The 26,479-nt window shown below is 48.5% G+C and overlaps 6 protein-coding genes across 13 annotated transcripts in view; 4 read left to right on the top strand and 2 right to left on the bottom strand.

Moving 5' to 3' along the window:
• Positions 1–1,150: 1,150 nt before the first annotated feature.
• LOC131102846 (polycomb protein suz12-B-like) lies at positions 1,151–7,581 on the top strand. 2 transcript variants are annotated; one of them, XM_058048439.1, is made up of 16 exons: positions 1,151–1,804; positions 2,006–2,052; positions 2,139–2,203; positions 3,090–3,158; positions 3,278–3,327; positions 3,406–3,491; positions 3,569–3,821; positions 3,910–4,009; positions 4,077–4,179; positions 4,242–4,416; positions 4,498–4,589; positions 4,741–4,884; positions 4,954–5,111; positions 5,184–5,382; positions 5,590–5,669; positions 5,738–7,575. In XM_058048439.1, the coding sequence occupies exons 1-16, from the start codon at positions 1,648–1,650 to the stop codon at positions 6,093–6,095; spliced, it is 2,136 nt and encodes a 711-aa protein (XP_057904422.1). In that variant the 5' UTR covers positions 1,151–1,647; the 3' UTR covers positions 6,096–7,575. The 2 variants fall into 2 exon arrangements, with proteins under 2 accessions (XP_057904422.1, XP_057904421.1); XM_058048438.1 differs by having other exon boundaries at positions 4,242–4,589; positions 5,738–7,581.
• Positions 7,350–15,262, bottom strand: crlf3 (cytokine receptor-like factor 3). Of its 2 annotated transcripts, none has more exons than XM_058048520.1 (9): positions 15,142–15,262; positions 13,035–13,156; positions 10,722–10,929; positions 10,556–10,646; positions 10,191–10,368; positions 9,874–10,102; positions 9,659–9,797; positions 9,460–9,578; positions 7,350–9,349 (listed from the first exon to the last, which is right to left on the bottom strand). In XM_058048520.1, the coding sequence occupies exons 2-9, from the start codon at positions 13,143–13,145 to the stop codon at positions 9,075–9,077; spliced, it is 1,350 nt and encodes a 449-aa protein (XP_057904503.1). In that variant the 5' UTR covers positions 13,146–13,156; positions 15,142–15,262; the 3' UTR covers positions 7,350–9,074. The 2 variants fall into 2 exon arrangements, with proteins under 2 accessions (XP_057904503.1, XP_057904504.1); XM_058048521.1 differs by having other exon boundaries at positions 10,556–10,643.
• A 756-nt stretch (positions 15,263–16,018) lies between these two features.
• Positions 16,019–18,707, top strand: LOC131102918 (mpv17-like protein). 2 transcript variants are annotated; one of them, XM_058048612.1, is made up of 4 exons: positions 16,019–16,591; positions 16,664–16,734; positions 16,858–16,887; positions 17,009–18,707. In XM_058048612.1, the coding sequence occupies exons 1-4, from the start codon at positions 16,285–16,287 to the stop codon at positions 17,222–17,224; spliced, it is 624 nt and encodes a 207-aa protein (XP_057904595.1). In that variant the 5' UTR covers positions 16,019–16,284; the 3' UTR covers positions 17,225–18,707. The 2 variants fall into 2 exon arrangements, with proteins under 2 accessions (XP_057904595.1, XP_057904594.1); XM_058048611.1 differs by having other exon boundaries at positions 16,858–18,707.
• Positions 18,708–18,848: 141 nt separating this feature from the next.
• On the top strand, positions 18,849–23,756 carry LOC131102904 (nuclear distribution protein nudE homolog 1-like). 3 transcript variants are annotated; one of them, XM_058048584.1, is made up of 9 exons: positions 18,849–19,391; positions 19,787–19,950; positions 20,225–20,378; positions 21,543–21,691; positions 21,775–21,911; positions 21,986–22,186; positions 22,453–22,526; positions 23,103–23,247; positions 23,324–23,754. In XM_058048584.1, the coding sequence occupies exons 2-8, from the start codon at positions 19,865–19,867 to the stop codon at positions 23,208–23,210; spliced, it is 909 nt and encodes a 302-aa protein (XP_057904567.1). In that variant the 5' UTR covers positions 18,849–19,391; positions 19,787–19,864; the 3' UTR covers positions 23,211–23,247; positions 23,324–23,754. The 3 variants fall into 3 exon arrangements, with proteins under 3 accessions (XP_057904567.1, XP_057904568.1, XP_057904566.1); XM_058048585.1 differs by having other exon boundaries at positions 19,827–19,950; positions 23,103–23,756; XM_058048583.1 differs by having other exon boundaries at positions 23,103–23,755.
• A 179-nt stretch (positions 23,757–23,935) lies between these two features.
• The window catches only part of LOC131102829 (myosin-11-like), a 13,282-nt gene continuing 10,738 nt past the window's right edge, over positions 23,936–26,479 (bottom strand). For all 3 annotated transcript variants that reach the window (XM_058048397.1, XM_058048398.1, XM_058048399.1), the window contains 5 exons: positions 26,292–26,415; positions 26,004–26,212; positions 25,803–25,911; positions 25,562–25,734; positions 23,936–25,360 (listed from right to left, as the gene is read on the bottom strand). In XM_058048397.1, the coding sequence (XP_057904380.1) occupies positions 25,129–25,360; positions 25,562–25,734; positions 25,803–25,911; positions 26,004–26,212; positions 26,292–26,415 (847 nt within the window). In that variant the 3' untranslated portion in view covers positions 23,936–25,128. The remainder of the gene's footprint in view (positions 25,361–25,561; positions 25,735–25,802; positions 25,912–26,003; positions 26,213–26,291; positions 26,416–26,479) is intronic.
• The window catches only part of hoatz (HOATZ cilia and flagella associated protein), a 24,885-nt gene continuing 22,801 nt past the window's right edge, over positions 24,396–26,479 (top strand). Inside the window, exons 1-2 of the mRNA XM_058048621.1 lie at positions 24,396–25,770; positions 25,960–26,479. The gene's annotated coding sequence lies outside the window, so the exon portion shown is untranslated. The remainder of the gene's footprint in view (positions 25,771–25,959) is intronic.

The following is a 26,479-nucleotide window of genomic DNA, read 5'->3' as shown; positions in this document are numbered from 1 at the left end:
TGTGACGTGACAATTAACGAGGCCCTGATGTGCACTGACAAACACTAAACTTCGAAAAAACATGTCATAACTGATTATGGACCAAAATCTGTTGCTGGGCTGCGATTCTTTGTGTTAAATTGCTTCTTTTTGCTCCTTGAACTAGAGAACAGAAACAAACTTTTGTCTGGCTGCTATGATATGTAGGAATGACATGTCAAGTACTGAGGAGGGTTTGTAGAAGAAGTAGAACAGGTTTTGGAAGTGCGACACAATGGTCAAGCTTGATCTTATTGTCCTGTGTTTTTATTTTGTTTCTATGGTTACCAACGTAATGTTTGTATGTCGGGTGCAACACACTGACATGGCTGCTGTGGAAGGGAATATGTTTGAATAATAAACATTCACATCAGAAATGATTGAAATTGTCATTTATCCACAAATGTTTTAGGTGGAGTATATGTAATGTATCTGCCAGTTTTTTTTAAGACTACCAATGGAATGCCTGCTGGCTGGTTCAATTTACAGCAATACAAAGTGTCTTCTTGAGCTACAGTATTTTCATGTTTTGGGGACAGAGCTTGAACCTCCTGGATCATGTGATCACACTAAATCCTAGTCCGAGACCACAAGAGACCATTAACTTTGATAAGATTAGTTAGATTTGTGTATGTGAACGCCTATAATGTATGTATGTATATTATACTTAATATTTATATTATTAATATGAATTGTAACAACTTGTACTCCTGGTGGAGTACTTTAGATATCCCCTTTAGTAGTTCACTATCCCGCTTTGGCTTCATATGACGAAAAGGGAAACGTTCCCACGAATCATAACTCTGTTTTTTACAAACAAGCGCACTGATTGGTTCAAACATATGGAAGGCGGGATCTTTCAATGGTGAAAGCTTCCGATTCCTATTAGTGAAGTTTTTAAATTTAGTTGAAAGAAAAGGTGCAATCACCAAAATAAGACCGCCTGGGTTGCTGCAAATTGACAAAAATGTTATGAATGACTTTAATAATACAAGTAATGACAGTAATATAACTGTACACACAAAACGACATAGACGTTGAGTTTGCTCCAAGCAATATATAACATCTTGATGAGATTGTTGTAAATTATTTTGAAAACCCTGACCGGATAATAAATGTATGATTAGTTGCCTTAACTCAACTTGCCAAAGGCGGCTCTGGTCAGATTTATACCAATTCATTTACAATGGTGGTATCCAAACCACTATTATTGCATGGTATTGTTGGCTTTTAAATATCTGTACATTTTCTGACGTTTTCGTCCTTTTTAACGCGAGTTGGTAAAAGTTGAAGACGGCTAGCCAGTTAGCAAGCCGGCTAAGGAAGTTAGCCAAACAGTTAGCTGTCGAGCCGCGTCAGCTCGCCGACGGCAGCGCTCTTGTCTCCCGCATTTCGAGCCTACTCGCCGGCCTTTGCAACTAAACATTCCACCAAGAAGCCAGAAGCCAAATTAGAACCGCACTCGGACATGTAAAAACATCCCAAAGTCCCATGATCTTTCATCGGAAGGACATGTTTGTTCCAATTCTGCCGCTTATTTCATGAGACGCTGCTTCTTTTTTGACAAAGAAAGCCGAGCGGACTTTCTTTCTGTCGTCCTTGGCTGGATTCAGCTTTTTTTCCGGGCGTATGGCTCCACAGAGACACGGCCCCACGGGTGGGAGCCACCCGGTGGGTTCTGGTGCCGCAGGGAGAGCTAATGGGCTGTACTCGTCATCTGACTCCAAGAAGGCCAACATGCAGCTCGTCCAAGCCGACCACGAGTTGTTCCTGCAGGCCTTCGAGAGTGAGTTTCTTTTGCCTAAAACAGGTCTTGTATTGTAGATTATTTAATCGGTTAAGTTGTTGCCAGCATTCCTCAAAAGTCACCAGACCTCCAAGCCTCTTTCATAAACAGTCCAAAATGAAGAATGCTCCATAAGTGTACTGAAACCTCCCCAGTGCGAGGCCAGCTAATGCTGACTATGGACCTTGTGTGTTTTTGCAGAGCCCACCCAAATCTACAGGTTCCTCCGCACCAGGAACTTGACAGCTGTGAGTTTTCCCCGTCTCACAGATGACAACCTTTTTAGCTTTTGACATTGAATTTAACACTCTGCTTTCTCCTTCCACTCATGCAGCCCATATTCCTGCACAGGACCCTCACCTACATGTCCCACAGAAACTCCAGGAAGAACACCAGACGGTAAAAAGGGTTCCCTTTGTGTTTGCCTGACAGTGAAATGAGCAGTTGATTGATGATGATGATGATGATGATGAGCTCAGCTGCTTTGCATGCAGATGGCCCGAGTTTGACTGTCGAAACGTGGAGGAGTCGGGCCTCGGTTGTCGCATGTTTGATGCTGGATGCTCATTTGGTCACAGATTGAGGGTTCAACACGTGTCAGATGATGTCGGTTTTTACTTGACTCTTCTTTCTCCTACGGCAGCCGGTTTGGCGTGAAGCGGTTCAGTTTCGCTTCCTGCTTGCTTGCGAATGAAAGCGCAAACCAGAAGCCACGAAGAGGCGCGAGACTGCATCAGGCTGCCTCGCTGTATCTTCTATTTTCTAAAGTGCTTCACGCTGTAAACGAGGTGCTTTCTGACTCTTTGGGGCCTGCGAGCCGTCCACTTTGTCTGGTCCTAGAGTCACAGTGGGTCCCGACAGGTGTTTTCACTTCCTTGGTTTGCCGTGCTCGCTCAGGCCACCACAACGCGACTGTTGCGAGTTCAAAGCCTCTTACCAGAAAAAGGAGGGAGAGACGTGTGTCGCTTCCACGTAAAAGAGCGTGGTTTATCTCACAGGACTGCGATGTATTCATGGCAGGGTGGATGATGTAACCGTGCCGGGAATGGACGATGGAGCAGAGAGGTGGGAGGGGTCCACAGCATTAGCCGCTGCTTGTTGAGAAGGGCGATACGTGCTTAAAGTTTGATTAGATCATAATCGGGAGTGTTGACTAGCGCGGGCAAACGGCAGCTATTTGTGGCGGTCCGCCATGAATGCATGAGGAAACACTGCATCGCGTATGTTCCTCCGTCTGCATGGTCCATGCTAGCTAACCTAGCCTGCTGTGCGTCTGCTTGTGCAGGAAAAGCGCCACGGTGGACAATCTGCTCTTCCAAGTGGAAAAGATGCGGGGCGAGCAGGAGACGCACAGGTGAGAAGGCTTGAACTGAGGAGAACATTGTGGAGAAGAAGTCACTTCCTGTTGATAGGATGTGATTGGACGACTTGTATGTTTACATTTCCAAACTGAGCCTGATTGTTTTTTTCCAGCCGGGCATCAAACCTGCAGCTCACCTTTACGGGCTTCTTCCATAAAGCTGGTAAGTTTGTGCCTCGCCCACTCTGCGCCCGATGAAGATCATTGACTCTTCCTTTGCTTCATTCTGTGTGCTCATCAGGGAAGCCGTCTCAGGACTGCGAGAACCAGCAGAACTCAGTCTCTCTGGAGGTTCTGCTGGTCAAAGTCTGTCACACAAAGAGGAAGGTGAGCAACGAAGCAGATGACCTCATCTTATCTTCATCATCTCAGAGCTTAAGATCACGCTTGTCCTTCCTGTCCAGGATGTCAGCTGTCTGGTCAAACAGGTTCCGGCCGGTAAGAAGCAGGTTCCTCTCAACCCGGACGTGAGCTCCGGCGGCGGCACGGCCGCCAAACCCGGAAACTTGCCCTCCCTGCTGGTCCCCAGCAGCGAGTTTGAACCCAGCAACTCCCACATGGTCAAGTCCTACTCGCTGCTCTTCAGAGTGGCCCGGGCCGGCTACCCCTGCTCCCCCTTCAACGGCCTCCCCAACGGAGAGCCCCGCCACAACAGAGGTGAGACAACACGGAAACGCCAGGGTTCATTTAACGCATTCATTTATCTGTGGCGGCCCGCTAATGACTTTGACGTGTCCTTATCCAGAGCTGAATGAGGACTTGGACAGGAAGAGGCGGAGCTCCCCTCTAAGAGAAGATGGCGAAAGCACGTTAGTGGCTCAGATGACCGTCTTTGATAAAAACAGGTGAATCCGACAGAAAAGGTTAAAGAGGAAGCTTTGTAAGAAAGTGAGCCAATGATCTCTGGTGCAGACGTCTGCAGCTGCTGGACGGCGAGTACGAGGTCTCCATGCAAGAGATGGCGTGTCCCGTCAACAACAAGAGGGCCACCTGGGAGACCATCCTGGACGGGAAGGTGCGGCGGTGCGAGGCGTGCGGCAGACAAAACCCGGCGCTAACAGAAGTGTTCTTTTTCAGCACCTGCCCCCGTTGGAGACCTTCTCCCAGGGCCCCACGCTGCACTTCACACTGCGCTGGACCAGCGACGCTTCAGAGCGCTCCACCGCTCCCGTCGCCAAACCCCTGGCCACTCGGAACTCGGACGCCAACCACGAGAGCAGGCCCGGCACGCTGCGGTCCGTGCACGCCCCCGGTGAGCGAGCTGAGTGCAGAGCGTGCGAGGAGACGCAAAGGAGGGGGGTGATCTGGACTGACGGGATGTGTTTGCACGCAGCTCTGAAGGAATCCATCAACGGGGACAAAGTCCAAACCAGGAGAGAACACATGGCAGCAGAATCACCACAGAAACTGAGGATCTTCTACCAGGTTGGACTTTGACCTTTCTGATGGAGAGTTTAATTACCTCCACCAAGCACGTGATGTCAGTAATATTGGACAGGATCGGTGTGGCGTTTGGCTCATTACCGCCACCTGCAGGACTGAAACAGCATCACCCGCCATGTTATGTACGTTGCAGTTCCAGTACAACAACAATACTCGTCAGCAGACGGAGGCCAGAGATGACCTTCACTGTCCTTGGTGCACGCTCAACTGCAGGAAGCTCTACAGTCTGCTCCAACACCTCAAGCTGTCCCACTCGCGCTTCATCTTCAACTATGTGGTCAGTAAGACCACGCCCCGGAACCACGGCGTCACGTGACCCCGTGGCTAACTCCTCGCTGTTTGTCAGCCTCACCCTAAAGGAGCGAAGATCGAGGTGTCCATCAACGAGTGTTACGACGGGTCGCACTCGGGGAACCCTCAAGACGTCCACAACCAGCCGGGCTTCGCCTTCAGCAGGAACGGGCCCGTCAAAAGGACGGCGGTCTCTCGCGTGTTCGTCTGCAGGTATCCATCCCCGACTCCTCCCCTTCGTGGTGGCGTCTGCGGCGCTAACCCGCTCCCCTTGCACCGCTCCAGACCCAAGCGGACCAAGCTGAGTCTGTCCGAGTTCCTGGAGTCGGAGGATGGCGAGCGGGAGCAGCAGAGGACGTACATCAGCGGACACAACCGCTTGTACTTCCACAGTGACAGCTGCGTGCCGCTGCGGCCTCAGGAGATGGAAGTGGACAGCGAAGACGAGCGAGACCCGGACTGGCTCAAAGAGAAGACTGCCAAGGTCAGTTTGTGTCTCCTGTCAGGTAAACGTCTTTAAACTGGAAGTAGTCGGACTGCAGGACTTGGCTCTTACGGCTGGACGGTGCCCTCTGCTGGTTGCTGCCAGCCAGTGCTTCCATTTTTAGACATGGCGGCTAATCTTGATTAACCATGCTGATCATGGGTCCACACGTCCTCCACTCAGCTGGTCTGACTTGTTCACTTGCAGCAAATCGAGGATTTCACTGACGTGAACGAGGGCGAGAAGGAGATCATGAAGCTGTGGAACCGTCACGTCATGAAACACGGGTACGTTCTCCACGCGGCCGGTGTCTCCTGAGCATGCTCACAAACGTGGTGTTCTGATTGGCCGGCAGCTTCATCGCAGACCACCAGCTGAACGAGGCCTGCCTGCTCTTCACCGAACTGCACAGCGCCCACATCATCGAGCGCAACCTGTGTCGCAACTTCCTGCTGCACATGATCAGCATGCACGACTTCAACCTGGTCACCACGCTCACCATCGACCGCGCCATGGCCCGACTGCGCCTCCTGCAGAACCAGGCCTCACAGAGCCGCAGTGTGGACGACTGTGATGATGATGATGAGGGGGAGGAGGAGGAATGGGAAACGGCGGTGGAGTCCCAGACTGAGCTGGACCCGGATCACCAGTCCTCTCAGTGTACACCTACCGGGAGGTGCCAGGAAAGCAGCCAGCATCAGAACGCCGCATGAAACGGACCGACGACAGCGGGCGCGTTAGAAAGCATCGCAGAGCAATCGAACTGGACTCTGGATTTTTGGAGCTTAAAGACACCAGAACATCATGTGCTTCTGTTGACTTGAACCGCTCCTCAGAGGTCACCAGCACATTGGGAGCCGGCCTCTCCGGTGGTTCTAGGTTCTTCTTCTTTTGCCAGCGCTGGAATTATGATTTTTTTTATGTCCTGAACTGCAGCGTTCTTCTTTGGATCATCAAGTTCTGAACCGCTGCTGCCTTTCATCTTATTTTATTTCCGTGGGAGCACAGTGAAGTCCACTTTACCATCGTACAACCAACACTTGGGACTCTATGAATAATTTCAGCCAGCAGGGAGTCAACTAATTTGCCAAGTAAAGAAGAGGTGAACGTACGTACCTTCCTGGTAGGAGTTTAGCCAATGCACAAGTGCCTTAAGTTGCATTCTTTCCAGAGGCCAGCAGGGGGCAACAAAACAAAGAGGTGCACACTTTCCCTGAAAAAACACAAAGGTACTTTGAATTGAAGTGTCATCAAGTATTCACTAGTTTCTGGTCTTCATTTTAGTTTCACCTTGACATGAAAAACAGGGTTGACATCTCAGTCGAGGCCTTGATGCTCCACCTCCTCACATAAGACTCCAGCGTGGTCATCCCCTCTACGACCTGGGCACCATTTATCATTTTTAGTCTTTCTTGGAAGCAAGCGTGCTTAATATGTTAGCTTTGGACTTCAGTGGAGTGGAACCGTGAACAGCGGCAGAATACTTTAATACAATGACAGCTTGCTGTGGCCACCGAGGAACGACGGAGAGCCCATCAGCAGGACTCTTTAAAAAGGCTTCACTTAAGGTGTTCAGAACCACAGCGGCGTGTGATGAGCACTTTTTTTTTTTTTTTTGATGAAAGTTTTTGTTCCTTCACGAGACCAGCAGGATTTTTGCACAAGTTGACAGCAGCAATGTGAAGAAAACGATGTTAAACCAGCATGATGTTGTCAACTTTGGGTTTTCTATTAAAAGCGCACATTTGTTACCTTCTAAACCTGGATGCTTTTAAGCAAACTAAGGCTAAATGTCTCTCTGTTGAACGTTTATACATCTGACATCAACACATGTTGACTTTACATCAAGCCATAGAGGTGGTCACCTAGCACGGATTACAAGTGTACAATTCTTCATCCCAGTAGAAATACATCCATTGTTGGTTGAAGAGGAACATAGATGTTTTTGTGAAAGGGTACCAGGTGAAGACCTTGCCAAGTATTTATTTGTTCCTAGAGAGCTTTGACACACAGACTTTATATTTAAAAAAAAAAAAGCATCATAGTACAATTGTCTCCATGGTGACGGCGACCTCCACCACGTCCACAAAAGAAAGCAAAACAGTCACTTCAGTTAACGTTAGCTCAAAAAGTAGCCTCAGTTGATGAATGAGTCAACTTCCTGTTGCACAAAACCTGCATGGTGGCAACACTGCCTCCTCATAACATCTGACACATGACAACATTAAGACAGTAAAGACCACTCACTGAGGTTCTCTACAGTGGAGAACTTTGTACCGTCAAGTGGACCCTGTTGGACTGAGGCTAAATACCCCGCACTCAAGACGGGATGGTTTCCGTGGTTACAGCATTCTGCGGTACCATTCACAGGGGGTGGGTACCTAAAGGGACGGAGGTCAACACGTGCCCCTTTTCCACCGTGACTGGTTCACAGTAGCTTTGGCTTTCCATGATGTTGGTTCCACGGGGGTGCTGAACTTTAGTGGTTCACCTCTGGCTCGAGTGCTGAACCGTTTGCATAATCGAGTGGGGGAGGCGTTACCTCCGTTTCAACTTTCATTTGGTCCGAAAATGCCAGAATTTTACCTTCCTGCTTCAATAAATATTTTGTACGGCCGTTGACGTCTGTGAGGGATGTGGAGGATTATTAAAATGACAAGATCATCTTGAACGGCCATTATGAAGGAGTGATTCCACCACATACACCAGGATAGAAACATCTAAGTCACCATCCAGGTTTATTCCTTGAATCTACACACTCCATTTAGGCTATGTTCACACTGCAGGTCAATTCCGATGTCTTTGTATCTGATTTTCATGTCAGTGTGAAGTGCATAATTCAGATTTTCTAAAATGTGACTTGAAATTGCCACAAACGCTTTGAGGAGCGCACGCTAGTAATGGGTTCATCGCACAATCATCCTGTACTGTCACCCCTTGTCTCACGGCATAGTACGTTGTATATGTATGGACGGATGACTGCAGTATTTGGCTTGTACTTGTACAAGTGACAAAAACAAAGGCCAGCCCGAATTTTTCCCAGTATGAGCTCGGAAATGGAATCGATGGTATCGCACATCACACTGCAGCGTCGTTTACATCTGTAATCTGCGTTCATATTAACCATTTGTTTCCGGTTCAACTCCAGCCCTGGACCACATCTGCACCGGCACCAAGTCGGCCGCAGTGGAAAAGGAGTACCAGAGCAGCGTGATGATTGGTGGACAGAGACTTCCCCTACTGGAAGAAGACCAACGCGTCCTCCATTGTTGTCTTTGTTTACTGTGGTGCCTTCCTCTTCTTTGTTCAATTCTTTGGGGCCTTCCACCGAGTTGCCGCACTCGGTGGAAACCCGGCGAGGGAAAGTGATCCTCGTTGGTGTTTCATGTCTGCACAAGGCCCGACAGTGTGGAAGTGCTTTGAAGAACGGCAGAGGAACTGCGGATGGTTTCTCAGCAAACGTGAAACTCCAGCAGGTTTGGGAGGCTTTCCTGCCTCACGTAAACAGGAAGTCAACGTGACAACCTTGAAGGATGGCGAGTCGATTAGTACGAATCAGCTAACGAGCATCAGTCAAAAAAAGGAGGAGGAAGCTGTCACATGGGGGGGGGGGGGGGTGATGAGCACCTTTGAAGTTTGTGCATCAGGTGATTAAAAAGTAGAAAGAGGAAAAAAGGGGAGGAGCTGCGGCGTTAAAAGACCAGCACCTTCCATCCCGAGTAAACGAAGGCGCATCCGAAGAAGAGGCCGTCCACCGCCTGCTCCAGCAGCCAATCAAACACTACCTCCCTGTTTCCCGAGCCGATGGTCACTCTCAGCTTGAAGCCGCCGCCGCCGCCGCCCTCGCTCACGTTGTTGTTGTTGACCGGGAACACGCCCACCACTTCCATGTCGAAGGTGACGGCCGAGCCCAGGCTGATGGCGGGAAGCTGATTGGTCATCTCTTTGCCGTTGACGAAGACGGCGCCTGGACGCCGCACAGGAGACACGGTTACAAGAGGGGGGAGGGGCTGCAAAGGTGGACCCGAGGCGGGCGTGCGGGTTCTGACACATGGGTGTGAGTTGATGTGAGCGTACCGTTGGTGGAGATGCACACGGCCTGGTCCCTCTGAAGCGACCGTTTCCCAACTCCTGCTCCTCCATGCACGGACACGCCCAGACTGTCCCTGCGATCTGGCTGACCCGCTGCAGTAATCCTGAAAGCCCAAACCAGAAAAACGGTTAGACTAGTCCTGGTGGGGTGTGAGTGTGTGTGTGTGTGTGTGTGTGTGCATACTTGAAGGTGAGGGTGAGGCCGCAGAAGTAGGTGGGTGCGTTGGAGTAGAGGACGGGGCAGCTGGATTGGAAGGAGTCATTCCTCAAGGCGATGTTCTTCCTGCTGCTCAGGATGTAGCCCTCGCTGCCGGGACACCACTCTGGAATTTCAGGCGACACACAAAAATGATTAAACGGCATCTTGGCGGGTACGGGCCACATTCAGACTCCGCCCACCGTGCGGCGCCAGGGTTGTGTATCCGGTCTGCGGGATGCTCCAGGGGCTCCACTCGGTGCGGCCCTCCCCGCGGGCGCACACCCTGAACAAGTAGTCGGTGTGCGCGTCCAGGTGGAGAACCAGGAAGTCGCAATCCCGACCGATGTAGGCGTCCTCGTACTGGCCCCCGCCGTTGCCGGCTCGCCGATACTGCAGCCGATAGTCGGCGGCGGCAAAGTCCTCGTCCACCTGACGAGTACATGCCATGAGATCATCCTCGGGAAAAAAAAGGAGCGCTTCATTTCTGCTCGACTGTGAGCTCCCCCTGCTGGCTGACCTTGCACCAGCGCACCAGGATGCTCCCCGGCCTCTCCTGCAGCTCCTCGATCTGCACGGGCGGGTGGGAGGCCACAGAGCCGTGGCGGGACACACGTTCCCTGAGGAGGCCCAGCAGGGAGTCGTCCAGCTGGGCGGAAACACACGGAACGTCCACCAGAGCCGGAACCTCAGGGAGACTGGACCGGAGTGACCTGGGTTAGTTATCATTCCACCTTCGTTGTGAGCCATGTTCATAGTCCATGAAAGGTATATACTGATGTAGACTACACGATTCCAGATCTGCACCAACTAGGTTACGGCGTCCTTGTTGGCCGTGTTCACTAAACAACAGCGTTTTGCGGGAACGTGGACACCTGGTCCTACCTGTCCAACTGGATGTGCATGGCCTTCTTTGTGAAGCTCCCCAGTTTGTCTTCTTTCTCGCCGAGACCACAGCGCAGCGCGGCCTCCCCTGCTGAGACAATGCCCCGGTTAAAAGTGGCACCAACGTCCCGGCCCAGGTGCTGGTGTCACGTTACAAGGGCCCCACCCTCTCGGAGCAGCTCGTCTGCCTGGCCCACGCCGTGCTCGATGAGGCTCTGGCAGTCGTCCAGGGGCCTGATGCTGTCCGCCTCGATGGCGTCCACCTCGGACAGCAGGGCGCTCAGTCGCTCTGACAGCAGATGAGTCGCCGTCGCCTGCAGTTCTGCAAAGTGCCTTCGGAGGGCCTCGCGGGATTGACCGGAGCTGCCCCGCACCTGGAGACCACCGTAGATAGGATGAAGACACCAGACGTGTACATTGTTCACGCAGGGAAAGTGATGATGGAGAGTCACCAGGAAACGGAAAAGCAGATTAAAAGCGGCAATCCGTGATAAAAGCTGAAGCCGCAATGAGAACACAACACAATGGCTCTGCTGTGGACGATGCGCCACTTCCTGATAATTATCAGAGGGACGCAGGCCACTGATGAGCACCACAAATATCAGCCAAAGCATGGGTGGAGCGGGGGGAAAAAAAAAGTAAGCGGAAATTCTCTGAAATGTTTGGACTTCTCCGCCATTGTGCTGATTTTAAACACGGTGTACAGTCCACCAAAAATACTTTGCTTGTGAGTACACCTAATATGCACGTAAACCACATACAGAACTGTCCTTAAGACCTTCTAAATAGGGTTTTTAGCATTATCAGAGCCTTATAGACATAAAATAACAGCCCTACAGTCACTGTTACACTTGTATTATCCAATATAGTAGACATAATAGTACTGCAGGGGTGCTCACACTTTTTCAGCATGCGAGCTACTTTTAAAATGACCGAGTCAAAATGATCTACCCACTACAAAAATGCAAAACATCTATTTATTTTCAAATGTATTGAGGATTATTTGTACGTACAATGTATGTTGATGTACCTTACATAACCAAATGAGCCAATATTGCAAAACACACATAATTAACTATTAACATTTTTTGTAATTACCTGAGTTTACTTTGATGACTTGCACTGAATTGAACCAGCCAGGGATGCATAGTCCGGACAGTAGCTGCTGATAGCCAGCCTCAAGCACACTTCCAAATGTTTATCAGTCATGGATAATATCCGTATCATAATATCTGTATAATATTCCATATCCGTATGGAAGTGATATGTTTTTTGCCTTTTTACTTGGTCCAGTTTTTGCCTTTTTACTTGGTCCAGCTCCTTCACTCATTTTAGTGACCATAAACTTTAGCGAGGGCTTAAAATCTGACGCAATTCGCCGACTAGCTTAGCACTTTGCATCGTTGTTTACGCATGAGCGGTGACCTAAAGGTCAAAATTCAGTTGTCATCTGACTGGTTGTCCTGTATGTCAATCAAGTAACGGGGATGGATGATAGGCTGACACTTAGAGACGTTGTTTGATTTGATTGGTCGCCCGAAGGGCAACATTCAGTTGTCATCTGAATGGCTGCCCTGTATGTCAATCAAGTGACGGCATTGATGCTGGGATGATATTTTTTTAATGTCACGCCGCGATCGACCAGCGATCGACCAGATCGCGATCGACTTAATGAGCACCCCTGTAGTAGTGTAATGAATAAGACAATATGTTAGCGTTGACAGCATACTTGGTGGCTGTTCCCGATGATTGAAAATGCTTCATTTTGGGCAAGAATACATACAATTTGCTTATGTTTTGACTCATAATAGCCCATAAAACTGTGAACCTTATTTACTACTACATGTAGCAAGGGATGACTGTATTGTCATCTAATACTAATACTACTACAAGATGTAGCTAGGGACAACCGTATCACTGTCGTCATGTACTACTACTGCCTGAAAATCGTAGCACCCCTATGTTTTGGCTTTGCCTATGCTATGCAGAGCCAGCAGAGGGCATATTTGTATGACGTGTATGTGATGTCCGGGTATTGCTACATCATAAATCCCAGCATTCCCATGACATTTCTGGGGGAGTTGTACTTCTTAGGGAGACGTAAAACATTGTTGGTCTAGTTTAGATGCGCTTGTGTAAGCCGGCTGCTACATGGCGAGGCACCCCCTCCCCCACTAAACTAGTAAATACAGTGTTTCTTGTCAGTGGCGGTTTGCAGGGAATGTTTTTGGACAAAAACCGAGCCCTCTGGGATCCGTCTTCCCAATCTAGTGGTGTTTGTGTGTCCATCGCGACAGGAAATAGCAGCATTGTTTACTGCAAACAGCTGCTTGGGTGAGTGAAGACAGCGGCAGGAAGGAAGAGATAACGGCGCCGGGGAGAGAAACTATCCCCCCAGGGTCCATTGTTGATGGACCATGTGACTTTCCACGGGAGTCTTTTGGAATTGAAATAACTGCGTGGAGAGAAGGGTCGGTACCTGTTTGCGGGCCTGGTTGAGGCCGTGCAGGCGCTGCTGGAGCTCGCCGCGATAGTTCTGAGCTGCCTCGATGCTCTCCTTGGCCTCCTGCAGCAGCACGTCCACCGACATCCTCCCGCCTCCTGCACGCACACACACACAGCAGAGGAAGTTAGGAAGTTAGGACACATAGCTAACATAGCGCTTGACAAATGTGATGTGTGACAACATCAGATTAGATTACAGAAGCATCTTAAACACGTGAAACCTCGGCCAAGTGAAACCAGAGCGTCACTAAGTAGACCACGGACAGCCCGACAGAACAAATTGTACCTTATCTTTATACCAAAACCACAAACATGTTGTCCCTTGCCATCGTGTCCCGCCTCCAAACAGACAGGAGGAAAGTTTACTCTATGCATTGTTTGTTCCATAGAACAACGGCATGAACGGAGTGACCCCTTTCATCGGTCATCCAGTGTGTCTAATGCAGAAATATACCCTCATGAGGAGCAATGCAAGGTAACGTGTATGGTGTCGTGTTTCGTGACACCACATTGAAACCAGATGGGCGCTTCTTTTTACACTTGTATGAAGTAATGCTACGGCGTTACTTCAAATAGTGCCTGTTCATCTTGTTTGGCTGCTTTGTTGTGGCGAGTAGGTGATGTCACGCGGCAGGCAGACAACAGCACTGTAAAGTCGTGGAGTGTTCTCTCTCTCGTTGCGGTCCAACACGTTTCCGTTGCCTCGTTGAAAGAGGAAGTCGCTGGAAAGACAACTAGAACTGTTTTTTTTTTTTCTTACAATAACTAGAAGCGAACAATCACTATTAAATATTTGTTATGTCACTCAATCACATACTGGAGTCTCCACTTGAGGCAACAACAAGTCATGAGGATGATAGTGTACTGATGGAACATGACCACCACATACTTGATGTACTGTTCCACCCAACAAAAGAGCACAAGTGGACATGTGTGTTTACACACTGGAGCCCATTAATGTGCACGGTTTAATTATGCAGGCATCCGCCATAACAATACTCCTCCTCTCTCTCTCACGCTCCTCTTTTTTCACCAACCTTATTATTATTTCTTTTACAGCAAATGAGAGGCCCGGGGTCATTAATCCTCTTGTGTGTAATCCTTCTTTGAGGGAAGAATTTGGCCAAGAAAACATTCAGCTGTAGCAAAATGTCTAATCTTATTGCCTGACGAGGGTGCGGCTGCAACAAGGAACGACTTCTCTCTTTCATTTGGGGAGTAAATGTGCTTTTTGTGCTTTTTGGGAGGATTTAGGTCAGCACGCATGTGAAGATGCCCTGACTGTGTGTGTGTGTGTGTGTAAGCAGGTCATGACAACTTTTTTTTTAAATGAAAAGATCCTTTGCAGTAGATGCATTTCCACACTCCTTTGCCTCAAGTGAAAGAATAACCAAGAAAAGCTCCATCTTGATGTTGTGCCAAACAGGAAAGTTATGGAAGAAGTCGAGCAGCAAAGCCACATAATTATGATCATTGAGCTGACAAAACAAGAGACATGTCGCCGCTTGTTGCAACAGCTTCCGTATTTTGTACTCCTTTCCATCCAGAGACACCACCGCCCACTACATCATCAATACGCGGTGGCTTATATTTGACCCTCGCTCCAGACCGCATTAGAAAATGCAGAGTTTCTACGTTCGTCTTAAGACAGTGCAACAAACAAAAGAAAAAACATGGCCCATTAAATGGGTCTTATGTTGTGCTAAAATCGGCTGAGTCTTTACGCACTAAGAAGCGTGTAGGACAACTCAGACGGGATTCTAACCGAACCGAATGACGAACTAGCCAAACAATTTTCAACTGCAACGTCAACTGAGAAAAGTAAGAGTTCTCAAAGAGCTTCCGCTGAGGTTGTGCTATGAATCTGGCCTCTGCTGGGGAGGAAACTAGACATTTTTACAAGAATGTGTCATTGAAAATGAACAAAAAACGACAGGAAAGTTGCGGCTCAGTTAGCTTGTGGCTCAAAGACAATGACCCATCGGCGGGAGTCAACACAACACAACACTCGCTACATGCTTGCAACAAGATAAAAAACATCGTCAGATAAGTAAATTATGTTCTCGCAACGCCAAATGTACCTCTTTTAATGTTTTCTGTCCTTCATTTGGTTGTAAAAGTCCCGATAGAGCACGTAGGCTGACCGCAGCACCGATAGCTGGATAGATTTGAAGTTTAGCACAAGTCCACTCATGACACTTGTGTGGGCTTTAAGAGCAGCAGCCAATAGCAGAGACGATGTCTTTGACAGACAATGTAGTCAACCAATGGGAGGGATCCGCCTCCTATTGGGTCCCTGGTCATGTGACTAAGGATGATGCTTGTCGGATGTGGACTGTAAGAGACTTTCACAGCTTTATAATGATATGGCCAATATGATATGTTTTGTAGCCGTTGCTAACATGTTCTAGTAAGTAATAACTCAAAAATAAATTGCATTTTGTTATACCGATGGCTACTTTATGAATGAATGTGTTTGTGTAATTTCTAGCATTAGCATGTGTGCTAACCACGTAAGAAACGTCACATAGAGGTTTACATTAAATAAACGTTATTGTTTGAGACGAGGAATGACCAAATAATGGACGAACACTGGTACTCAAAACAAATACTTGCATAATCAAGACTTGATTATCTTTTTGACGTGGTGGTATTTTGCTTCCCTCTAGTGGTAATAAAGGGTTGTTACATGTATGTTTCGTATCGTATTTCTCTTTCATATTTATCATTAACTTTATGCTCGACGTGTTATAAACAAAAATGGCGTGTGGCGTGCAAGTTTTGAAATTGTTGCCTTTGTTTTCGTTCTGTGACGTTGACTTTGATGTTTTTGGCGGCGGTTCGTTGGACGACTGCGTGCGTGTGTGTCACGCTTGTGCGGGAAGGACACAGCTGCTGCGCTCATCTGACGACAGCGTGCACGTCAGTCATCCTGTTGCACACACACACGCAGATTAGCGCAGGATTGGACGCTGTCCCGCCACCTGACTGAGGAGGTTTGTGGCGCAGACTCAGAGCGAGCGGAGGCAATCATTAGGCTTGTGTTCTACTTTGAGCCTCTTCCGGAACAGTTGCTGCTGTCAGCTGATGGATGTGGATCCATGAGGAGGAGAGCGTACCCCGTGAGACATAACGTGTGACAGACCACTTTAATCCACATGGACTTGGAGTGAGCAGCGAGCCCGGGCATCTCTTCAAGGCGGCAGGAAGTGGGAGTGTCCAGGATGAGGAGGGCCGTGCTGCGGGAGGCCGCCAAGCGCTTCCCCTGGCTGGCCAATGTCACCCTTTACGGCTGCCTGTTTGCCGGCGGGGACCTGGCGCACCAGCTGATGGCGCACAAGGAGCGCCTGGACTGGCAGCACACGCGCAACGTAGCCGTGGTGGCCATCACCTTCCACGGGAACTTCAATTACTTCTGGATGAGGGCCCTGGAGCGACGCTTCCCCGGGAAGTCTGCCGGGATGCTGTTCCGGAAACTGCTCCTGGACCAAAGCTTTGCGTCGCCTCTGGCCACCAGCGTCTTCTACACCGGTAAGAGACGCAGATGGAGACATGTGGAACATGGAACACATCAAGAACATCGGTGTGCCCTTTAACCTTCAGGGGTCAGCTTCCTGGAGGGCAAAGAGGACATCTTTGAGGACTGGCGGGAGAAGTTCTTCAACACGTGGAAGGTCAGGAGCAGGGAACTTCACCTTCAGATTAACCCAGATTACAGCGCCGGGCCCGCCCGGTGCCAAAATGTCCTAATTGACACGCCAAGAAGCAAAATAATGTTCTTTTTTTCTCTCCCTTAGACTGGACTCATGTACTGGCCTTTCATGCAGGTATCCCCGTATCTATCTGTCCATGTGTGTGGTGTCAGGTCCTTGTGCAGGCCCGCCTACTCACTAGGGCTTCTAGGACACGTGACGGTCATTAATGATGCTAACAAGTGTGTGTCCACAGTTCCTAAACTTTGCGCTGATGCCACTGCACATGCGCACGGCCTTCATGGGCTGCTGCGCCTTCCTGTGGGCCACCTTCCTGTGCTTCTCACGCCAGGATGGTGACGGCACGGCCACCGTGGCCCTGGCCTTCATCATGGACCCCCGGAAGACTCTGGAGGACATGCGTGAGGCTCGCCTGGCCCGGAAAAGGAAACGAACGCAGAGGGAGAACTAGTGTCGTCAATGTGTATGTGGGTGCAATGCCCTCTGCTGCCGCGAGAGGCGCTCTATGAGTGTGGCGGTAGCAAGGAGCACCTGTTTGTTGGTGCAAGGCCATGGCCGTATATACGAGTGGGTATTTTTAAAAAGCTGTCAAATCCTATAACCTTGAACCGACCGTAAAGCTCATGAATAACAGCAATAATACACATTATGCAAAAAACAAAAAACAATAATAACTATTGTTGTTGTTTACATGCAAACTACACTTCATTCCCAAACAGTCAGTCGTCCAGGGACCTCCAAATTGAGTTTACGTGCTGCCAAAAGGTGAAAAGTGTTTTTTAAAAATACGTCCACCGGACACCAGTTTTTTTTTAGCGACAAAACGAAGCTGCTACACGAATGACGTTGCCAAATGCATGACAAAGACTTTTACTGGAGGTAAACATAGCTAGCTCCGTGACATGAGAAAAGCCCCTGGCTAACTTCTCAGATGTAAACATAGCGGGTTTAGCATCCCCAGCCTGAGCCTACCACACAGGGACAATTGTAGCGTACATCACCTGGTGCCTTATCCTAGTGACCTTTGACACGTCTGGCTGACTGTTTCCTGTCTTTTCTACCTCTGCATTCTGTATCGCTCACATGATTAGTTCAAAGACAGTGGCGTCTAGACGACAGGTATGTCGCTAGTGTTTTGGAAACAAAAATGGACGATACTTTGGCGCAGTGAGACTAAAGCCGGGGCGTCCATAACAACAACAACTGTGATCATTACTCGGCTTTTTGGCAAATACTGCCTCTTGCTGAATGTTTCCTTGTTAGCATGATAGCATCATGACCTGACCGTTAACCTTTAAATATCTCCAATACATCCATAAGCACTAATATCATTCTATTACAAGTGTTGTGTCTCCTAGTTGGAAGCAAACATCTACTTCCTGTCCGAGTATACTTGAATTGACATCACAGCCAAGATACCTTATGTACTCCAGCCGTCTCATTAGTGACCTTTAGGCACGTTCAAGCAGCTAAGTACTGTACTGAAGTCTTTTACTTAATAATGCAGTATTTACACATGTGTATTTTCTGTTTGTCCAAAATAAAACAGAAAATCATCACTTTGTGTATTGTGAATTGACATTTTCAGACATGTTGTGTCAATAAATACATCCAATTATGAAGACAAACGCATATAGTATGTCCGACATGTGAGTTTAGATAAAAGCTAGCTCAGCTACGTTGTAATAAGTCACGGAATGAAAAGGTTGGACCCGAGGCGAGGACACTGAAACAGCTCAATGCCGCAGCCATGGTGCGTGTGGATTAACCGGGATCGGATAGGCCGCTTTAATCCCTCTCCAAAGGACACAGTTGACCCAGGTTGACCTCTGACCCCGCTAACAGGGTATAAAATTCCCCAGTCAAGGACGGAAGGAAGCCGTCAGGTGCTTCCCACTCAATAAATGCCTTTGAGAGGCCACACTGGCACCAAACCTCACGTAATCATTTTTTGTACCTTTTATGAATGGCATTCAGGGTGAAACGTTAGCCGAAAATACATATTTTATGTAAAGTATACCAACAGAAACATCATATTCCATAATTAATCGATCTCGCCTTCAATTTCAAGCGAACAGCACGCGAAGGCACCACGAACATGAATGCATCAACACGTCTAACTGGCAACATTAAGCGGACACGCCTCTTCGCTCTGATTGGATAATTACAGGCAACATTTCTCCGGTCACACTTTGAATGACAAGACAATCGGCGAATGGGAAGCTCAAACTAGCTTGGAGCTTTAACTTGTGATTGGCGGATTCTTCGGGACAATATGAATGGCAGCGTTTATTGTTCGACGTCCTCACACGCTGGACGCAACTTTGGATCCCAGCTGGACGGTTCTTTTAAAGATCCCGTAGTCTAAGATCCAGCCGCTAAGTTCGGGCGTTGTTGGGCCAGGTCTGACGAAGACGAGTAGGAACTTTTGTGTGTTTGTCGTCTTTTACGACACTTTGCACACCGAGAGCTGGTGTGTTTACGTCAGCTGGGATTTAAATGGTTAACTCGCTTAGCACGTCCAGCTAACTTATTTGCATTTAAAAGCCCAGCAGATTCCATTGACCCTTCTCTGCTTCTTTGTATTGGAAACTTGGAGCCCAAAAACCCTGCTAAAAGTAAGTACGATGAATATTTTATGTCTGACGTGTCGGATAGATCCGCTATCTTTAAGGCTTCAATGTTTTACTTCTTCAAAAGTTTGTATGTAATTAACAATCGAGCATATTATGTATTGACTTCTATGCTATAACTTGTATTTGTTGGTCCATTAGTGCCTCGAACGTTATAAGAGACATTAGCCGTTATCGCTCCATTATGTAGTGATTCATGATAAATGGGCTCAGTACTGCAATATAAATATATTTTTGGCCATCAAGTTTTATGCCGAATATGAGAGAAAGTCCTGGCGAGACATTTCTCTTCATGTTATATATTCTACATCATGATGGTTCATTAAAATGCTGTAAATCAAACTCAAATTGACCACTTTCCAAACGGGATTCCACTGCAGGTCCACCAAAAGGCTTGACTCTGCTTTGCTGATCCATCAGGGAAGGTCTGGTTCTTTGAAACCTGGACCGGGGTGAAGATGACGGATCCGGAGACTCCTGAGTTTGGGTCCTTGAAGGAAGAACTGGACTACTGGAAGGAGCAGGCTGCCAGGCACCAGCAGAGGTTTGGTTTCCTGTCCTCTCAAAACCACAGCACTGCTTTTCCAACCTGATGGAAGATCATTTTTCATCTTGTGTACACAAGATGAAAAATGATATGTTGGCATTTTGTGTGAGATTGCTTGCTTGTTGCCACAGGATTGAAAAATAAAGCTGTGGAATTTTGGAAAGATAACCAACAGTGTTCCGTTTGTATCGTAACTACGCATGACTTCTTATTCTATCTATTTCTGGACCCAATCACATGACCTTTGACCTCTGCATGCGTGTTTGTTCAGCTCTGAGGAGGCCGGCGAGGAGCTGCGGGAGTTTCAGCAGATGAGTCGAGACTACGAAGCCGAGCTGGAAGCCGAGCTGAAAGTGTGCGAGACGCGAAACCGGGAGCTCCTCTCCTCCAACAACCGCCTCCGCATGGAGCTGGAAAACTACAAGGTAAGGAGCACGTTGTCTCCGTCGGGACGTGGCCTCGTGCTGCCTTTTCTTCACTTACAGCCGCGTCCTCCTCCAGGGGGTGGGGGGGGTTGCAGTGGGACAGACCGCATGAGGCCCGGCGGAACATTCTGTAACTTTTGGTACTAAAAAAAAAAACAAAACAAGAATGATTCTTTGTTGATGTTGCTGAGATTGCGGAAAATGATTTAATACTTCTGGGCCAAAATATTAGGAACATGTGCACCATCTATTTCAAATGTTGACACCTTTTTGTCACGGAATAAGGCACAGCTTGTCCATGGAGGTGATTGGTTGCACCTCCCGATGCGAGGCCGAGACAGAGGGCTGATTGTGGCCATGAGGAGGCAGCTGATGACGCCGCAGGCGACGTCGCAGCATCCATATGACACGTCCTGTTATGTCACCCCCTCACGTTGTGCATTGCTTATTGCATACAGCACATGTCACAAGCTCCGCCTCCTCTTGCTGCGTGTGTCCAGTGAGCAGCCGGTACAGGAAATGTATTCCGCCACCCAGGAAATATGACGAGTAGGGCAAAGGGCGGACGCCTCCTGTGTCTGTTTTCCTTAGTCTGAGGCTCTTCTGAGTGCTGGAGGTTCCGTTTGAGTTTGGTTTTCTATGCGGCCATGTTTCGCTATATCGCTACTTCGATAAACGCACAGCTGACATCCCATGACTTGTCACTTGGAGAGGCTAACTAGTTAGCTTGCTATGCTAGCGGCAGCCGTCTGCTATGTCCCGTAGCCTGTGCAATGTGATGTAAACAAAGACTAGGGGTGTAAAAGGGACTCTAGGGGTGTTATGTCTACTGGGCTGTCATGTACAAGCAGTATTTAGACAGTCATGAAGTACAAATATTGTCCTTTTTATTTGTACTCGGTCGAATATATGGAACCAATTAATTGCAATAAACGAGGGATGAAGTTACTGTACTATAAGGCTCTACATTGCTTCAATGGTGAGGTGATCCAGCTGTGCCCAGCTGGGAGAAGGACTCGGGGTAGACCTTGGGACACACAGGAGGGATTATCTCCCCAAACGCATGTGAATGGAATTGCACTGATGGCGTGGAAGCGTCATAAAAATGTAAGCATCAAGAACTGTGACTGCTCTAAGTGTGAATATGCTGCTTCTTCCTTCCAGGAAAAGTACGAGACGCAGCACTCTGAGGCCTGCCGTCAGATCTCCGTCCTGGAGGGCGAGCTGGCCGAGGCCACGTCGGTCCGAGACCAGCTCCACAAGTACATCAGGGAGCTGGAGCAGGCCAACGATGACCTGGAGAGGACTAAGAGGTCTGCCTGGCCTAGTATTAGATACCAGATATTTGCTTGCTCATGAACTTGAGGAACAAGCCTGAAACGGGGTGTTGTGTCAGGGCCACCATCATGTCACTGGACGACTTTGAGCTGAGGATGAACCAGGTCATCGAGAGAAACGCCTTCCTGGAGAGCGAGCTGGACGAGAAGGAGAATCTTCTGGAGTCGGTCCAGAGGCTGAAGGACGAGGCGCGAGGTTGGCGGAGTCTCCCGATGTCTCAGATGAAGATGGCGGTGATGTTTTTCATGGAAGACAAACGTTTCTCGCAGACCTGAAGCAGGAGCTGGCGGTGCAGCAGAAGCAGCAGATACCCGACAGGTCCAGACCCACCCTCAACGGCGTGACCAGAGAACCTTCATCAACAACAACAACCTCCGCCCCCACGGCGCCTTACCCCACCCCGCCCCTCACGCCTCCAGCCACGCCCGCCAGACCGCCAAGCACACCTGAGCAGACCTCCACCAGAAGAGGTGAGTCTCGGATGAGTGTGAAATTATGACTTTTTTGTTATATTTTGACATTTATGTTTTTTTTTTTAGCTTTCTTGTTAAATTGGTACTAATCTAACATTTCTGACTTTTATTTGACATATTTCTGACTTTCTTTGTTACAATGTTCCCAAAATTTCTTAATTGTTTTTGTGGATTTAAAAATATTTGTTATTATTTTGGAGTTGGTGGACGGGCGCCGTGACGCTGTAGCAACACAACGCTAACGCTGCTCTTTGTTTTGTCAGGTGAAAGTCCTCTGACCACCTCGGCCAGGATCTCCGCGCTCAACATCGTCGGCGAGCTCCTCAGGAAAGTCGGGGTAAAGAAGACGAGTTGTGGTTGGCTTCCATGTTTTGATGAACGTGTCCAAGAAGCAGTGATTCCCAAACACGAGCATGCTGCAGGATCTGACGCAAATGGCAAACGCCAGAGAGGAATGCTGAACGTAGTTTTTAACAAAAAACGAAATTAAAATCTACCAGTTGATGCCGCCACCTTTTTTGGTTTGAACGTGCAGCATTTCTCTCATTGCAGGTGTTTTTGTGCTCTTTGACATTTGCAGCATGTTCCTGTGTTGTGTTGCATGGCTTTGGGTCATTTGTGTTTTCACCTTTATTGGTCTGCTAATGATTATTTCTTAAATGTTGATCCATCTATGTCAGCTATGCATCTTGACAGGCAGAACAATAACAGGTTCTTCCACTAGATGGCAGCAGATGCATGTCAACATCCTTGCAACAGACTTGCATTTGCATTATTGTTTTTTTTTTGTATAAATATAGAAAAAATGAGTGAGATTCTGATCTTCCTCAGAAATTTGTGTGCAAGCACGGACGTTCTCAGTCCTCGTCCTCCAAACTAAATCTGTTCTAAAGCGGTATCCTGTCTCGAGCAGAATCTGGAGTCCAAGCTGGCGTTGTGCAGAGATTACGTCCACGATCAGCCGCTAGGCCGCAGAATCCACGTCAGCAATGGACAGGGTCCGGCAGCCGGCCTTAACTAACCTTCAGACTCCGCCTACCTACGGCCCCCGCCACCAGGTTGGTCAGTCCTCGTCGCTTCTGTAAATCCACAAGGTTGAGGTGTTCACCGTCCACGTCGGACTTGCTGCTGCAGATTTGTCCTCCGTCCAGCCCGGATGGTTCCAAAGGGTTGTTTCCTCGTGACACGGCATGGTCTGCTAGCGGCTCGCTATCGACCACGCCAGCTTGTCGGGACTCGCACTTACCTTCAACTGGCTAATGCCTGGGTAACCAATGACTGACCAGATGCCCCCGTTCTCTTTATATTTGAGGAGAAGTCACATTTAAGTGCTATTTTCAATTTTGAGACGAATGCACTCCCCTTCCCCCCCAGTCCTGATGCCTCCAACACCTTGTGGCCACTTGTGGTACTGCGTTTAAGACTGCCTTACTTATTACCATAATGTGTTTTTTTTTTCTTTGTGGTAAGATGAATGAAATGTTGAGCCTTTTAACTTGTAGCTTTGCTTCCGTCTGCACTGAGGTTTTTTTTCCACTCTGAATAAAGAATTGATTGACTTCTCTAGTTTGGCTTTCGACAGCTTTGACGATCTTAGATCCTCCTGTTTGATGGGAGCCATGAACATAGCCTGTCCTTTAGCGCCACCTGCTGCACAAACCCGGTCATTGAACGCCCATCCAAAAATGAGATGAAAATCGAATGTTTAAATACGACAGAAAAAAAGAAGCACACGGGGAAGTCGTTCAATTGTGATTTAATGCCGTTAATTGAAAGTTAATTTGACAATCCATTGGGAGATAAATGAAGAATCACAACATTCGCTACGAAAAGTGCATCATTTCAGCCACAAGCAAAAAAAATTAACATCTAAATGTGTTCAGTAAAATAGAGGTGATTTAGGTGATTTGTTGCCTTAATGCTAATTAATGTTACGAAAGGTTTGTGTAGCAAATAACCCTATAGAGTGCGATTTTTTTTTATTATTTGCATACATATGACCCTATGGTTTTTTAAAATTGGGCAAATTAACACGCTATATTTTATTTCAAATAGTTTTATCGCGCATTTAATTGGTTGTTTGTATTGTGAAAATGTGTTTGACTGACTCCTTTAGCTAAACACTATTGGCGATATAAAACAGTACTGGCTCTTACCAGAGGGGGCAGCAAAGCGCCAAGTATGCCGGACTATCCCGGAAGAAGAAGAATTTGTGCGCGTTAAAAGCGTCGCGAGACCATCGACAATTACCGTATTTGTATGCTAATGCTAGCTTGTGTAGCATGTTCAATCAATAACTCTAAGAAATCCCATAATGTAGGAATATTCTACCCCAACAATATTAGCAAACTAACAGGATTCGTCTTGCACTGCTTCAGATGTTGTCCATTATCGCACCTTTACAGCCAGGTGGGCCCTTTTCTTGTGATGTTAGCTTGAAAGCTAAACCTGCATTATAAGCTCCGTAATACTATACACGATCTATGGTAATGTTTATGGCACTCTGCAAAGTCAATTTATGGTAATTTTCCTAAAAATATAATCCATCTTAAGCTTCTGGTATGATAATTTAGCATTTCCTATCTGCTAAAGAAAACATAGAAAAAGGGCCTGGAACACACGGAATTTAATTTGAATAAGTTGACAGAAAGGAGGTTAGCTAGGACACCGGCAAGCAGCATCACCGCAGTACTTGTATTCTGAAGTATTACTTGTGTATATATACTTGTATATGCCACACATGGCCATATAATAAGGTAATTTCCAGTGCATGAATGATATTAATCAATAGTGGGAGCTGCATTCACGTGCTGTGGTAATTATCACGCTTAATCTCACACAATAATAGGATGAATTCAATGAAGATTTGTGAGAATTGCTCAGCAGTTGTGACAATGTGTTGTGTTAATATATTTTTGGATGTGTGAGGACTTGTGTGTCTACTCGTCAGGGGGGATCTCGTTCACCTCCTCATCAGCCTCCAGGGGGGGGCTGCGGGCAGGGGGAGACGGAGAGCGAGGCTCCTCCTCCGGGATTTCCACCGAGTTTTCCACAATGGTGGTGCTCCTCCGGCTGATGCTCCCTCCAATCAGCCCCAAGCTCCTCATGGCTCCACCGCCTCCACCGCCGCTGCGAGGACTAGCGGCGCTAAATCCCGCCTCCCCGCCACGCCTGGAGTAGCCCACAGAGATGGGAGGAAGAGGGGTCAGATGGAGGAAAGCGGGACGTGAAAAGTGAGCTGTTCCTGACGTGTGAGGAGCAAATTAGGAGATTGAAGAGGACAGTGTGCGGTGGTTTAGTGGATGAGTGTGAAGCAGGGGGGTCCGCAACACAGGAGGTTCAAGAAAAAGGAGCATCCCCGGTTGTCGGTACCTCAGTTTGCCCTTCAGCGAAGTCACCTCCCTGCTGAGGGCGTCGTTGGCCTCGGCCGCCTCGTCCAGCTCCCGCTGCAGCTTCCTGCGGGCGGCCACCACGCGTTGCGCCTCCTCCTCCGTCTCCTCCAGCTGATGCTTCAGCTGCTTCATGCGCACGTTGCCCTTCTCAGCCTGCGGAGGAGGACAAGGAGGACGTCACGTTGGGAGGTAGGGACCACCTTTGTCTGTGGTGACATCACCTGGTCTTTGTACTGCTGTGCCTGCTTCCTCTCGTCCTCCATCTGGAGCATCAGGTCCTTCAGCTTCTTCTCCTTCTGCCGCAGATTCTTGGCGGCCGTCTGACGTTCTCTGCGCACAAACACATCATCACCAGCTTCGTCTATTTATTTCTAACAGGAACGTGATGACCGGCATCGTCAGATCTTCAGCATGTTCCCGACCTGCTCTCCACCTCCAACTGCTCCTCCATCTCCTTCAGCTTGTTCTCCAGGGTGGTGACGGAGGACTTGAGCTTGGAGCGGCCCTGGCCCTCCATCTCCTGCACTTTGGCCTTCAGCTCGCGGTTCAGTCTCTCCAGCTGCTGCCTGGACGCCTCCTTGTTCTGCGACGTGGACTTCTCCGCCGTCAGCTCCGCTCCCAGCTGCTCCACCTGCACACGTGGACGTAGCGTTCAGAGGAGGGTGCGGCTCCGCCCGATGCGCCGTGGCAGCAGCGTGCCGTCCACGCACCAGCTGCTGGCTCTTCCTCAGACGCTCATTGAGGCTCTCCATGTTGGTCTGCTCCTCCTCCAGCTCCTCCTCCAGCTGGCTGATCTTTGCATCCAGGCGACGCTTCTCATCAGACAGCATGGTCCTGAGAGGACGAGGGCGCAGTGGAGTTAGGGTTACACAAGATTTTGGTGTGACATCACAAGAAG

Source organism: Doryrhamphus excisus, chromosome 15, assembly GCF_030265055.1.
Source record: "Doryrhamphus excisus isolate RoL2022-K1 chromosome 15, RoL_Dexc_1.0, whole genome shotgun sequence".
Classification (NCBI taxonomy): domain Eukaryota; kingdom Metazoa; phylum Chordata; class Actinopteri; order Syngnathiformes; family Syngnathidae; genus Doryrhamphus; species Doryrhamphus excisus.
This window is presented reverse-complemented; position numbering and strand designations above follow the sequence as displayed.

What these genes read in the sequence shown, in the direction of transcription:
- LOC131102904 (XM_058048585.1), top strand. Translation starts at nt 19,865, where the DNA reads ATGACGGATCCGGAGACTCCTGAGTTTGGGTCCTTGAAGGAAGAACTG. An exon ending in GCTGAAGGACGAGGCGCGAG is followed by an intron (nt 21,912 to 21,985) that starts GTTGGCGGAGTC and finishes CGTTTCTCGCAG; the next exon opens with ACCTGAAGCAGGAGCTGGCG. An exon ending in GCAGACCTCCACCAGAAGAG is followed by an intron (nt 22,187 to 22,452) that starts GTGAGTCTCGGA and finishes TTGTTTTGTCAG; the next exon opens with GTGAAAGTCCTCTGACCACC.
- LOC131102918 (XM_058048611.1), top strand. Translation starts at nt 16,285, where the DNA reads ATGAGGAGGGCCGTGCTGCGGGAGGCCGCCAAGCGCTTCCCCTGGCTG. An exon ending in CACCAGCGTCTTCTACACCG is followed by an intron (nt 16,592 to 16,663) that starts GTAAGAGACGCA and finishes TTTAACCTTCAG; the next exon opens with GGGTCAGCTTCCTGGAGGGC. An exon ending in AGTTCTTCAACACGTGGAAG is followed by an intron (nt 16,735 to 16,857) that starts GTCAGGAGCAGG and finishes TCTCTCCCTTAG; the next exon opens with ACTGGACTCATGTACTGGCC.
- crlf3 (XM_058048520.1), bottom strand. Translation starts at nt 13,145, where the DNA reads ATGTCGGTGGACGTGCTGCTGCAGGAGGCCAAGGAGAGCATCGAGGCA. An exon ending in AGACGAGCTGCTCCGAGAGG is followed by an intron (nt 10,647 to 10,721) that starts GTGGGGCCCTTG and finishes GCATTGTCTCAG; the next exon opens with CAGGGGAGGCCGCGCTGCGC. An exon ending in TCCTGGTGCGCTGGTGCAAG is followed by an intron (nt 10,103 to 10,190) that starts GTCAGCCAGCAG and finishes TGTACTCGTCAG; the next exon opens with GTGGACGAGGACTTTGCCGC.
- LOC131102846 (XM_058048438.1), top strand. Translation starts at nt 1,648, where the DNA reads ATGGCTCCACAGAGACACGGCCCCACGGGTGGGAGCCACCCGGTGGGT. An exon ending in GGGCTTCTTCCATAAAGCTG is followed by an intron (nt 3,328 to 3,405) that starts GTAAGTTTGTGC and finishes TGTGCTCATCAG; the next exon opens with GGAAGCCGTCTCAGGACTGC. An exon ending in AGACCATCCTGGACGGGAAG is followed by an intron (nt 4,180 to 4,241) that starts GTGCGGCGGTGC and finishes GTTCTTTTTCAG; the next exon opens with CACCTGCCCCCGTTGGAGAC.